We start from the raw sequence: 12,392 nt of genomic DNA on the forward strand, positions 1-12,392 counted from the left end.
AGCATGTTCATCTGACCTTGGCAGCAGCTTTAAAGTAAGAGTTGATGTTTGGGAGGATTTGCTTGGAAGGTGCATGTCAGAGAAACCAAAAAAAAACCCAAATGCCTCTGAAAATTGGGATGTCAACAATGAGTTCAACCAATGGGACAGGTGTGTTTTGGGACAGCAGGTGTGTTTTGGTTTGTGGCTGCATTTGAGAGAGAGACCCCATTTCTTTCCAGCCCTGTCAGGCTGCTCTGGGCTTTGTGGCTGTGCTGCGCAGTAGTCCTGCCCCTTCCAGTGCATTTACTCCCTGCCACCTTCCCATGGATTTCCAGGGATCTTGTTCCTGCAGACAAGGATGGGACAATTTTTCCCCTATAAAGCATTTCCAAGTTCAGCTCGTGCAAGGAGATGAGGAGTAGTTAGAGTTGAATTTGGAGGGCAAAATCCTGTCTTAGTTACCTCTGTTTTCCATACAGAAAAAAAGAATTTTACTGTGGGTGATGAGGGAGCCATGGCTGGTGTTTACCTCCACCTCTTAGCAATGTCTTTTGCAGTGTCTCCTACTTCATCATCCCAGACCATGCAAGGATGTACAGGTGGTGTAAAGGGTCAGTGATGTGGACTGCTCTATTTATATAATATTGAAATAATGTGACCTGGAGCCTTGTGATGTAAAGTCAAGCTGGAGTCGAATTCCAAATGAAGTAGCTCAATAGTTGTATCCCTGTGGCTAACCCTTTTCAACATCCTCAAAAATGACATGAGTCAGTGTGAGAAATTCTGGGGCTCCCCAGTGGAGGAGGCCCACAGACTTAGTGAAACAAGGTCAGTTCAGGTCTACCAAAATATTTAAAGGGCTGAAAGGGTTTTTCATAGAGAACTTAAATAGCTGGGTCTTCCAGGAAACCAGATTGGATGGGGGTTGTTACTAGTGTGTGTAAATCCCGGATGGCAGGGAATGAAGCCAAGGGATTACATCTCTTCTCAGTGCCACACATGTGAAGGAAAAGTCAGCAATGGCACAAGTAAAAACAGATGGAATTCCAAGGGCTGAGCAGACAAGCCTTTCTTAGTGTGAGGTTGGTCACAGCGTGGAAGAGGTGCAGGAGTTTATTTGTCCAGAGAGATGAAAACCTGAAGTGTCCATGGTTCTGGAAATCCTTCTCTGGGTAGCCTTCCTTGAGCAGAGGGGATGGAAACCCTTGCAGCACTTCCTGACTTTCTCTGAGAGTAGATGTTATTGTGATTGTTTTGTGTGGTTTGAGAGTTGTGATGGGAGATGTTTTCAAGCATTTGCTTGCATGGAGAGACTTGACCAGAGCAATGAGAGGGAGAGCATTGTTTTGTCAAAGCCTTTGCTATGGCAGGAGATGTGATTTTGTCATGTTCTGGATGATCATCATTCAACCCGGCTTCCTGTGGCAGTCCTGGTTGTTACTGTTGGGGTTCTACTTGTTTAGGAAGGTGTTGTGCCCCTTTGCCATCCACCCCATAGGTGAGGGTGTGAGAGCTTTCAAATTCAATAAGAAGAGGAGACATGTGAGACTTTGATGCAGGAAAACTTTATTAAGGCATAAGACTTCAAAGGCAAGGGAGAGAACTTGAGGGGATCCAGGGTGAGGTGGAAGTAGAGAGACCATCAGCCAAGGTGCTTTGCTTGCAGGAGCTGTTGGCAGCGCCCAGAGCTGGTGGTGTCAGGGGTGGTGCTGAGGGCCCTTAGCAGATGTAGCCGCCCCTTCTGCCAGAGCAGCCCAGGCCTCCCAGGCCGTAGCCAAGGCCAAAGCCAAATCCGCCAGAGATGGGCTGTCCCTGGGCATTGAGCTCAGTGCCCAGAGCAGCCGAGGAGGTGGATCCGACGGCGGTGCTCTGGGGGAAGGAGGTCATGATGGGTCCTGGCAGGGTGACCAGCACAGGGGAAGGGTTGATGATGACGCGGGAATCCTGGCATTGCAGGGCACAGGGCTCGTTGCAGCTGTTGGCCAGCGGGGTGGGTCCGCAGGGACTGCAGCGGTTGTAGCAGGCCATGGCTGTGGTGTGTGGAGGATGCCTGGAAGAGAAGGAATGAGTTTAGACAGGGTTGTGGGCATGCGAGGGGCAGTGATGCAGGAGAGTGATGGAGTGTGGAGGCTGTTGTGGGGCTGTGGGGAGGCATGAGTTCTGCTGAGGCTGGAGCTTAGTAGGCTGGAAGAGAGGGGGCCAGGGGTGCAGGAGCAGGTGGGTCAGGGCTTGAAGCTCACCTTGTTGTTGGCAGGAGCAGGAGGAGAGGGCTTGAAGAGAAGTGTGTGAGGCAGAGAAGCTCTGGGCTGGCTTTTATGCTGGTTTTGGAGGGGTGGGACAGCCTTGTCCCATGGCTTTGGGGCATTTTGCAGGCCACAGTTTCTGGTTAGCTCACAGTGGTGAGTCATGAGGTGGGGAGTGTTTTCCATCCCACAGCTCTGCAGTGTCATGTCCTACTTTTAATTCTATGTCCATCTGACATTGGCGGCAGTTTTTTAATGCAAGTATTAGTGACCAAGGGTGGTGCATGAGGGCGTTTTTTGTGGAGGGCTGTGTACGTGAGCCTTGGACAGTGGGGTGCCAACAGTGAAGTCACGCAATGTCCCTGGTGTGCTGTGGTTTGTGTGTGTCTTGTGGAGAGGGTCCTCATTCCCCATGTCAGGCTCATCTGGGCTTTGCAGCTCTATTGGAGATGAAGGGTGTCCCCTTCCATCCCATTCTCTCCCTCCCTGTCCCTTTGCCAACATTCTAAACCTGTCTATATGCCTGGCCTTTCCTGCTGGATATGGGAGAACAATCCCTGTGATCCCTCTTCTGCTGTCCAATGTCTTTTGTTCATTCTTCCTGTGGCACTTGTCTTAGCAGGATCCAACAAGGTCACACTGTGGGGTCCCATTGCTGGGCTCTGAGTGAAACCTGGAAAGGAAACCTGGTGAAGGATAAGAAGAAGATGTGAGGAACAGTTGGAGGAACTACAGGCTTTCACTTTTCAGAAAAAGATGGTCGACCTTGTTACTCTCTAGAGGTACTAGAAGAAAAATTTGAACATTGGTTTTGCCTGACATAGACTTGCACGTTGTGATGTGGGGAGTGTTTTCTTTCCTGTAATCCTTCAGTGTCTGGTCCTGCTCTTGAGGCCGTTTCCATCTGACCTTGACAGCAGCGTTTAAGTGAGTTGGAATTTGGGAGGATTTTCTTGCAAGATGTGTGTCAGAGAAACCAGAATATGCAACAAAAGCCTAGGAACAATATGGGTGTCATCAATGAGGTCATTCTGTGGCACTCGTGTGGTTAACTTTGTGTGTGTGCTGTGAATTTGGGCCCCATTCCACCACAGTCATGTCAGACTGGTCTGGCCTTTGCAGCTGTGCTTTGCATGAGGAGCTGCCCCTTCCATCACAGCCATTCCTCCTTTAATGTGTTGATGGTGTGTGTAAAAGAGACTGAAGGTGTGACCAAGATTTGGAGAGGTGGGTTGTCATCAGTGAGGTCATCCCATGGAACTCATGGTTTTGGGTTTTTGTGTGTTTGTTGTGAAGAGGGGCCCTAAACTTTCCCAGGTGTGTCAGGCTGGTCTGTGCTGTGCATCTGTGCCAGGTGTGAGCACCTGGACTCTTCCATTCCATGTTGGCAGTTGGAGATTTGAGTTGCCTCCTCAGTGAGCTGGCAGATGATGGAGTCTCTGAGCCCCCACTTGGTTATTCCACAAGTTAGAAGCACCTTAAGACTAAGGGTTAAAGGAATGTCCTGCATTCCAAGAGCAGAATATGTGAAGTTCTGCATCTGGACAGGAATTGCATTGTGCCCTGGCTCATGCTGTGGCAGAGAGTCTGAAAAGTGGCTTTTGTGAGCAGGAGCCTGTGGTGCTGATCAAGAACACAGACCAGAAGGTTGCAGTGGGGAGTTACTTTAGTGGGGTATCACCTGAAATCTGTGTCCAAGACAGATTTCAGGGAATTGCTGGCATGAAGTCGTGAGAGGTGGCCCTTCCTCTCTTTAGAGCAATGGTGAGCTTCTGTAAGGAGTGGTATGGACAGTTCTGGCCTCGACAGCTGAAGAAGCACAAGGGGGTAGTGAACGAAGAGAGGTTGAGGGCCAGCAGATAGTGCAAGGCCTGGAGAATCTTTGCTAGAGGAGAGGCTTAGAGTGCTGGGACTCTCAGGAGACAAGGCTGGGCAGAGGACTGTCACCAGTGTCCGGGAGCCCAGCTGTTCTCAACATTGCACACATGAAGGGAAAGGGCGTCCATGCACAAGTGAAAATAGATGGAATTCCATGGGCAGAGGAAGGAAGGATTGTTCAGTATGTGTGGATTGTCCCAGAGTGTAAGAGACAAAGGGGTCCATCTTCTTGGAGGTCCAAAATTGAACTGGCCATAATCGTGAAAATCCTGCTCCTGCCACGTCTCCTTGAGCATAGGTAATGGAAGCACTTGCTCTCGAGATTTCCTGCCCAAGTGGATGCTCTTTTTCCTCTGTCCACGGGGAGGACTCAAGAGTGCTGCTAGGAAGAGAATTTTTCAAGTGTCTGCTGGCATAGAGTGACTTAGGCAGAGCAGTGCCCAGGAGAGAATTGCTGTGTCCAAGCCGTTGGTAGATGAGAGGATGGACTTGTGTCATGTTCAGGTAGGTCCACTACTCTCCCCTGTTTTCCATGTCAGCGTTGGTTATTCCTGGTGAGGACATATTTGCTAAGAAATGTTCTTTATTCCCTTTCCATTCCACATAATGGTTGAGTGCTGGCATTGCACAGAGTGAGGATGTGAGACCATTAGAATTCAAAAATAATAGGAAGCAACTCAGTTTGTGATGCAAGAAAACTTTATTGAAGTGAAAGAATGCTGAGAAGGAAGGAGCTGAAGGAATCAGGTATGAGGTGGAAGTAGAGAGACCATCAGCCGAGGTGCTTTTGCTTGCAGGAGCTGTTGGCAGCGCCCAGAGCTGGTGGTGTCAGGGGTGGTGCTGAGGGCCCTTAGCAGATGTAGCCGCCCCTTCTGCCAGAGCAGCCCAGGCCTCCCAGGCCGTAGCCAAGGCCAAAGCCAAATCCGCCAGAGATGGGCTGTCCCTGGGCATTGAGCTCAGTGCCCAGAGCAGCCGAGGAGGTGGATCCGACGGCGGTGCTCTGGGGGAAGGAGGTCATGATGGGTCCTGGCAGGGTGACCAGCACAGGGGAAGGGTTGATGATGACGCGGGAATCCTGGCATTGCAGGGCACAGGGCTCGTTGCAGCTGTTGGCCAGCGGGGTGGGTCCACAGGGACTGCAGCGGTTGTAGCAGGCCATTTTTGTGGTGTGGAAGGTGCCTGGAAGAGAGAGGGTTGAGGAAGGGCAGGGGTTTGGGGGAGTTTGAGGTGTGAAGTTTGAGAAGGGCAAGAGAGTGTGGGGGCTGTGGAGAGGCGTGAGGGCTGCTGAGGCTGGAGCTTAGGAGGCTGGAAGAGAGGGGCCAGGGCTGCAGGAGCAGGAGGGTCGGGGCTTGAAGCTCACCTGGTTGTTGGCAGGAGCAGGAGGAGAAGGCTTGAGGAGAAGTGTGTGAGGAAGAGAGGCTCTGGGCTGGCTTTTATGCTGGTTCTGGAGGGGTGGGACAGGCTTGTCCCTTGGCCTTGGGGCATTGTGCAGGCCACAGTTCCTGCTTGTCTCAGCGTGGTGAGTCCTGAGGTGGGGAGAGTTTTGCATCCCACGACTCTGCTGTGTCATGTTCTGCTTTTGAGTCCGTGTCCATCTGTCCTTGTCAGCAGCTTTAACATGCAAGTATTAGAGACCAAAGGATTTTGATGATGATGTTTTTTGTAGAGGGATGTAGATGTGACCAAAGCTTAGGATATTGGGGTGTTAACAGTAAAGTCACCTCCTGGACCTGGTGTGCTGTGGTTTGTCAGTGTCTTGTGGAGAGGCTCCTCATTCCCCCACAGCCACGTCAGGCTCATCTGGGCTTTGCAGCTCTTCTGGGGGCGACATGTGTCCTCTTCAATCACATTCTCTCCCTCCCGGTCCCATTGCTAACATTCTAAACCTTTCTATCTGCCAAGCCTTTCCTGCTGGGTATAGCAAAACAATCCCTGTGACACCTCACCTGCTGCCCAGTGTCTTGTGTTGGTTCATCTGTAGCACTCATCTCAACTGAGCCCAGCATGGTCACACTGTGGTGTCCCATTGCTGGGCTCTGAGTGAAACCTAGAAAGGAAAACTGGTGCAGGAAAAGTAGACTTGAGGAGCAGTTAAAGGAACTGTGGACATTTATTTTTAAATGGCAAGGGTTGAACTTATTCCTCTCTAGAGGTCCTTGAATGGAAATTGTAACATCGTTTTTGTCTGTCTTGGACTTTTTAGCGTTGATGTGGGGAATGTTTTCCTTCCCACAATCCTTCAGTGTCATGTCTTGCTCTTGAGGCCGTGTCCATTTGAGCTTGGTGTCAGGTTTTAAGTGTGTGGATATTTGGGATGGTTTGCTTGGAAGATGTGTGTCAGAGGAACCAAAATATATACCAAAAGCTCAAGAAAATTATGGATGTCATCAGTGAGGTAATTTTATGGCACTTTTGTCCTTTAATTTCTGGGTACGTTATGAAGAGGGGACCCATTCCTGACTGTAGACGTGTCAGGCTGGTGTGGACTTTGCCACTGTGCTGTGCATGAGGAGCTTCCCCTTCCATCATGGTCATTCCTCCTTTAAAGTGTGAGTGCTTGAAACAAAAGTCTGTTGTTGATGGTGTGTGTCAATGAGGACTGAAGACGTGGCCAAGATTTGGAGAGGTGGGGTGTCATGAGTGAAGTCAGCCCGTAGAACTCATGGTATTGGGTATGTGGGTGTGTTATTCAGTGGGGCCCCAAACTCTCCCAGGTCAGTCAGGCTGGTCTGGGCTTTGCATCTGTGCCAGGTGTGAGTGCCTGGACTTTTCCATTCCTTGTCAGCAGTGGGGGAGTTGCCTCCTCATCGTGTTGGCAAATGATGGAGGGTCTGAGGCTTCTCTTGGCTGTTTAACGACTCAGAGGGGCCTCAAGACTGAGGGTTAAAGGCATCTCCCAAAGTTTAGGCAAGAGAAATGAGAAGTTCTGCATCTGGACAGGAATTGCACTTGACCCTGACTCATGCTGTGGGCAGAGATTCTGAAAAGTGGCTTTTGTGAGTAGGACCCTGTGGTGCTGATTGAGGACAGAGTGAACAGCAGGTTGCGATGGGGAATTCCATCAGTGGGGTGTCACCTGTGTCCAAGACAGATTTCAGAAACTTGTTGCCATGAAGTCAGGAATAGTGGCCCTTCCTCTCTTTTGAGCACTGGTGAGATCTGTACTGTGCAGTGGTGCAGAGAGTTCTGGCCTCCACATGGGAAGAAGCACAAGGGGTTAGTGGACAAAGAGCAGTTGAGGGCCAGCAGATACACAAGGGCCTGGTGGATCCTTGCTAGTGGAGAGACTGAGCGAGCTGGGACTCTCAGAAGACAAGGCTGGGCAGGGTGGTGTCACCACTGTGTGGGAGCCCAGCTGTTCTCAGCACTGCACACATGAAGGAATAGAAGGCACATGCACCATTGAAATTAGATGGAATTCCATAGGCCAGGGAAGCAAGAATTTTTCAGTGTGTGTGGATGGTCTCAGAGTGTAAGAGGCAGTGGGGTCCCTCTTCTTGAGGTCCAAAACTGAACTGGATATAATCCTGGAAATACTGCTCCTGCTGGGCCTGCTTAAGTAATGGGGATGGAAGCATTTGAACTGTGGAGTTCCTGCCCAAGTGCATGATGTTATTCCTCTGTTCACAGGGAGGACTCCAGAGTGCTGCTGGGAAGAGAATTTTTCAAGTGTATGTTGGCCTAGTGTGATTTTTGGTAGAGCAGTGCCCAGCAGAGAATTGTTGTGTCAAAGCCTTTGGTAGATGAGGTGATGGCTTTGTGTCATGTTCTGGAAACTTCGCCCTTCTCCCCTGTTTCCCATGTCAGCATTGGTTGTTTTTGGTGGGGACATATTTGCTAAGAAATGTTCTTTGCTCCCTTTCCATCCAACACAAAGGCTGAGTGCTGGCATGGCGCAGGGTGGGGATGTGAGGCCATTGGAATTCAAAAAGAAGAGGAAGCAACTCAGGTTGTGGTGCAAGAAAACTTTATTGAAGTGAAAGAATGATGGGAAAGAAGAAGGTGAATGTATCAGGTATGAAGTACAAGTAGAGAGACCATCCGCCGAGGTGCTTTGCTTGCAGGAGCTGTTGGCAGCGCCCAGAGCCTGTGGTGTCAGGGGTGGTGCTGAGGGCCCTTAGCAGATGTAGCCGCCCCTTCTGCCATAGCAGCCCAGGCCTCCCAGGCCGTAGCCAAGGCCAAAGCCAAATCCGCCAGAGATGGGCTGTCCCTGGGCATTGAGCTCAGTGCCCAGAGCAGCTGAGGAGGTGGATCCGACGGCGGTGTTCTGGGGGAAGGAGGTCATGATGGGTCCTGGCAGGGTGACCAGCACAGGGGAAGGGTCGATGATGACGCGGGAATCCTGGCATTGCAGGGCACAGGGCTCGTTGCAGCTGTTGGCCAGCGGGGTGGGTCCACAGGGACTGCAGATGTTGTTGCAGGCCATTTTTGTGGTGTGGAGGGTGCCTGGAAGAGAGAGGGGTGAGGAAGGGCAGGTTTGGGGGAGTTTGAGGTGTGAAGTTTGAGAAGGGCAAGAGAGTGTGGGGGCTGTGGGGAGGCGTGAGCTCTGCTGAGGCTGGAGCTGAGCAGGCTGGAAGAGAGGGGCCAGGGGTGCAGGAGCAGGAGGGTGCTGGCTTGAGACTCACCTTGTAGTCAGCAGGAGCAGGAGGAGAAGGCTTGAGGAGAAGTGTGTGAGGGAGAGAGGCTCTGGGCCGGCTTTTATGCTGGTCCTGGAGGGGTGGGACAGCCTTGTCCCATGGCCTTGGGGCATTTTGCAGGCCACAGTTCCTGCTTGTCTCAGCGTGGTGAGTCCTGATGTGGGGAGTGTTTTCCATCCCACAACACTGCAGTGTCATGGTCTGCTTTTGAGTCCATGTTCATCTGACCTTGTTGTGGTGTGATGTTCTTGGCTGCTTTTAAATGCAGGCATTAGAGACCAAGGTCTGTTGATGAAGATGTTTTTTGTGGCGGGCTGTGGATGTGACCATATTTTTGCACAGTGGGGTGTCACGAGTGAAGTCACCCAATGTTCCTGCTGTACTGTGGTTTGCGGGTGTCTTGTGGAGAGGGCACTCATTCCCTCACAGCCACATCAGGCTCATCTGGGCTTTGCAGCTCTTCTGGGGGTGATGGGTGTCCCCTTCCATGTCATTCTCTCCCATCCTGTCTCGTTGCCAACATTCCAAACCTGTCTCTATGCCAGACCTTTCCTGCTGGATATAGGAGAGCCATCCCTGTGGCACCTCCCCTGCTGTCCAGTGTCTTGTGTTGTTCATCTGTAGCCCTCGTCTGAACTGGGCTCAATGAGGTCAAACTGTGGGGTCCCATTGCTGGGCTCTGCGTGAATCCTAGACAGGAAAACTGATGAAGGATAAGATTACGGCTTGAGGACCTCTTGAATTACCTGAGTACATTGAATTTTCAGAACACAAGTATTGACCATTTTATTCTCTCACCCTCCCTGGCTGAAAATCATGACCTCAGTTTTTCCAAGCCCAGCCTGACAAGTTGTGGGAATCCACAAAATCAGTGGGCTTTGGGAAAGCGATAAATTATTTAAGAAATAGAAAAGTTAGTAAAACTAGAGCAATGGTCTGTCTATTAACACTTGTCTAGAATAACACCCGAAGCTGCAGAAAAGTATATCTAGCGAGATATTAAGAAGTTCTAAGCTTAATAATGGAGCTCTGTGCATTGTATCTTATGGCTTACAAGCAGGTATTGTATTTGAATTAAGCAGGCATTGTATAATCAAAGGTATGCGTGCTTATAGTAGTTGGATAGAACTACTGTCAATATGCTTTTGCTTTGTGTGATTGGTCAAAAAACCTTTCAAGTAAGTTGTGACGTTCTTTGTCTGCTGCCTGGGATGTGAGCTGATGGCATCTTCCCATTGTCATAACCCTGTAATGAGACTGGTGCTGAAAAATACAACAGCTCAAGGCAAGTTCCTAGCAGGCTCATCCTGTTTGTGATTTGTACATAGACCCCTGGCCAGGGATACGACTCATGAGCTGGAGACTGTGTTCCTTCCTGCAACTCTACAATTCCATGTCCTGCTCTTGTGAGCATGTTCATCTGACCTTGGCAGCAGCTTTAAAGTAAGAGTTGATGTTTGGGAAGATTGCTTGGAAGGTGCATGTCAGAGAAACCAAAAAAAACCCCAAATGCCTCTGAAAATTGGGATGTCAACAATGAGTTCAACCAATGGGACAGCAGGTGTGTTTTGGTTTGTGGCTGCATTTGAGAGAGAGACCCCATTTCTTTCCAGCCCTGTCAGGCTGCTCTGGGCTTTGTGGCTGTGCTGCGCAGTAGTCCTGCCCCTTCCAGTGCATTTACTCCCTGCCACCTTCCCATGGATTTCCAGGGATCTTGTTCCTGCAGACAAGGATGGGACAATTTTTCCCCTATAAAGCATTTCCAAGTTCAGCTCGTGCAAGGAGATGAGGAGTAGTTAGAGTTGAATTTGGAGGGCAAAATTATGTCTTAGTGACCTCTGAGTTACATACAGAAAGAAAAAAGAATCTTCCTGTGGATGATGAGGGAGCCATGGCTGGTGTTTACCTCCACCTCTTAGCAATGTCTTGGCAGTGTCACCTTCTGCATCATCACAGACTATGCAAGGATGTACAGGTGGTGTGAAGGGTGAGTGAGGTGGACTGCTCTATTTATATAATATTGAAACAACATGACTTGGGGCTTTGTGATCCAAAGTGAAGCTGGAGTCAAACTTCAAATGAAGCAGCTCAAGAGTCATTTCCTTGAGTCCAAAACTGTTCAACTACCTCAAAATCAATGTGAGTCGGTGTAAGCAGGTCATGTGTCCTGAGGGGAGGAGGCTCAGAGACTTAGTAAAACAAGGCCAGTTCAGGACTACCAAGATATTGAATGGCTGAAAGATTTTTCAGAGAGGACTCAGAGAGCTGGGACTTGTAGGAAACCAAGCTGGATGTGGGGTTGTTACAAGTCAGCAAGGGCACAAGTGAAAAGAGATGGAATTCCATGGGCAGAGCAGAGAAGCCTTTTTTATTGTGAGAGTGGTCAGAGAGAGGAAGAGGTGTAGGCATCTCTCTGTGCAGGGAGATGAAAACCTGAAGTCTCCATAGTTCTGGAAATCCTTCTCTGGGTATCCTTCCTTGAGGAGAGAAGATGGAAGCCCATGCAGCACGTCCTGAGTTTCTCTGAGGGTGGATGATATTGTGATTGTGTGGTTTGAGAGTTGTGATGGGAGGAGATGTTGTCAAGCATATGCTTGCATGGAGAGACTTAACCAGAGCAATGAGCAGGAGAGCATTGTTGTGTCAAAACCTTTGGTATGGCAGGAGATGTGATTTTGTCATGTTCTGGATGATCATCATTCAACCCGGCTTCCTGTGGCCGTCCTGGTTGTTACTGTTGGGGTTCTACTTGTTTAGGATGGTGTTGTGCCCCTTTGCCATCCAGCCCCAATGGTGAGGGTGTGAGAGCTTTCAAATTCAATAAGAAGAGGAGCCGTGAGACTTTGATGCAGGAAAACTTTATTGAGGCATAAGACTTCAAAGGCAAGGGAGAGAACTTGAAGGGATCCAGAGTGAGGTGGAAGTAGAGAGACCATCAGCCAAGGTGCTTTGTTTGCAGGAGCTGTTGGCAGCGCCCAGAGCTGGTGGTGTCAGGGGTGGTGCTGAGGGCCCTTAGCAGATGTAGCCGCCCCTTCTGCCAGAGCAGCCCAGGCCTCCCAGGCCGTAGCCAAGGCCAAAGCCAAATCCGCCAGAGATGGGCTGTCCCTGGGCATTGAGCTCAGTGCCCAGAGCAGCCGAGGAGGTGGATCCGACGGCGGTGCTCTGGGGGAAGGAGGTCATGATGGGTCCTGGCAGGGTGACCAGCACAGGGGAAGGGTTGATGATGACGCGGGAATCCTGGCATTGCAGGGCACAGGGCTCGTTGCAGCTGTTGGCCAGCGGGGTGGGTCCGCAGGGACTGCAGATGTTGTTGCAGGCCATGGGTGAGGTGTGGAGGATGCCTGGAAGAGAAGGAATGAATTTAGACAGGGTTGTGGGCATGCGAGGGGCAGTGATGCAGGAGAGTGAGGGAGTGTGGCGGCTGTTGTGGGGCTGTGGGGAGGCATGAGGTCTGCTGAGCCTTGGGCTTTGCATGCTGGAAGAGAGGGGCCAAGGGTGCAGGAACTGGAGGGTCAGGGCTTGAGGCTTACCTTGTTGTTGGCAGGAGCAGGAGGAGAGGGCTTGAGGAGAATTGTGTGAGGGAGAGAGGCTCTGGGCTGGCTTTTATGCTGGTTCAGGAGGGGCGGGACAGCCTTGTCCCATGGCCTTGGGG

General features: G+C 50.6%; 3 protein-coding genes and 1 pseudogene across 3 annotated transcripts; all 4 read right to left on the reverse strand.

The window, feature by feature from the left end:
• Positions 1 to 1,701: 1,701 nt before the first annotated feature.
• LOC118684119 (feather beta keratin-like) lies at positions 1,702 to 2,347 on the reverse strand. Its single transcript, XM_036378840.2, has 2 exons — positions 2,223 to 2,347; positions 1,702 to 2,032 (listed from the first exon to the last, which is right to left on the reverse strand). The coding sequence occupies exons 1-2, from the start codon at positions 2,345 to 2,347 to the stop codon at positions 1,702 to 1,704; spliced, it is 456 nt and encodes a 151-aa protein (XP_036234733.2).
• A 2,606-nt stretch (positions 2,348 to 4,953) lies between these two features.
• On the reverse strand, positions 4,954 to 5,588 carry LOC118684160 (feather beta keratin-like; annotated as a pseudogene).
• A 2,632-nt stretch (positions 5,589 to 8,220) lies between these two features.
• LOC118683971 (feather beta keratin-like) lies at positions 8,221 to 8,529 on the reverse strand. The gene has a single exon (XM_036378613.2). It carries the CDS (start codon positions 8,527 to 8,529, stop codon positions 8,221 to 8,223), a length of 309 nt encoding a protein of 102 aa, XP_036234506.1.
• A 3,223-nt stretch (positions 8,530 to 11,752) lies between these two features.
• LOC118684103 (feather beta keratin-like) lies at positions 11,753 to 12,061 on the reverse strand. The gene has a single exon (XM_036378811.1). The coding sequence runs from the start codon at positions 12,059 to 12,061 to the stop codon at positions 11,753 to 11,755; it is 309 nt and encodes a 102-aa protein (XP_036234704.1).
• Positions 12,062 to 12,392: the final 331 nt, after the last annotated feature.

Source organism: Molothrus ater, chromosome 1 (assembly GCF_012460135.2).
Source record: "Molothrus ater isolate BHLD 08-10-18 breed brown headed cowbird chromosome 1, BPBGC_Mater_1.1, whole genome shotgun sequence".
NCBI classification, from domain to species: Eukaryota; Metazoa; Chordata; class Aves; order Passeriformes; family Icteridae; genus Molothrus; species Molothrus ater.

Excerpts from the sequence above, each read along its gene's own strand:
- LOC118684119 (XM_036378840.2), bottom strand. The coding sequence starts at position 2,347 with ATGCCCCAAAGCCATGGGACAAGGCTGTCCCACCCCTCCAAAACCAGC. Across the intron at positions 2,033-2,222 it reads CTGCTCCTGCCAACAACAAG|GCATCCTCCACACACCACAG; the intron begins GTGAGCTTCAAG and ends CTTCTCTTCCAG.
- LOC118683971 (XM_036378613.2), bottom strand. The coding sequence starts at position 8,529 with ATGGCCTGCAACAACATCTGCAGTCCCTGTGGACCCACCCCGCTGGCC.
- LOC118684103 (XM_036378811.1), bottom strand. The coding sequence starts at position 12,061 with ATGGCCTGCAACAACATCTGCAGTCCCTGCGGACCCACCCCGCTGGCC.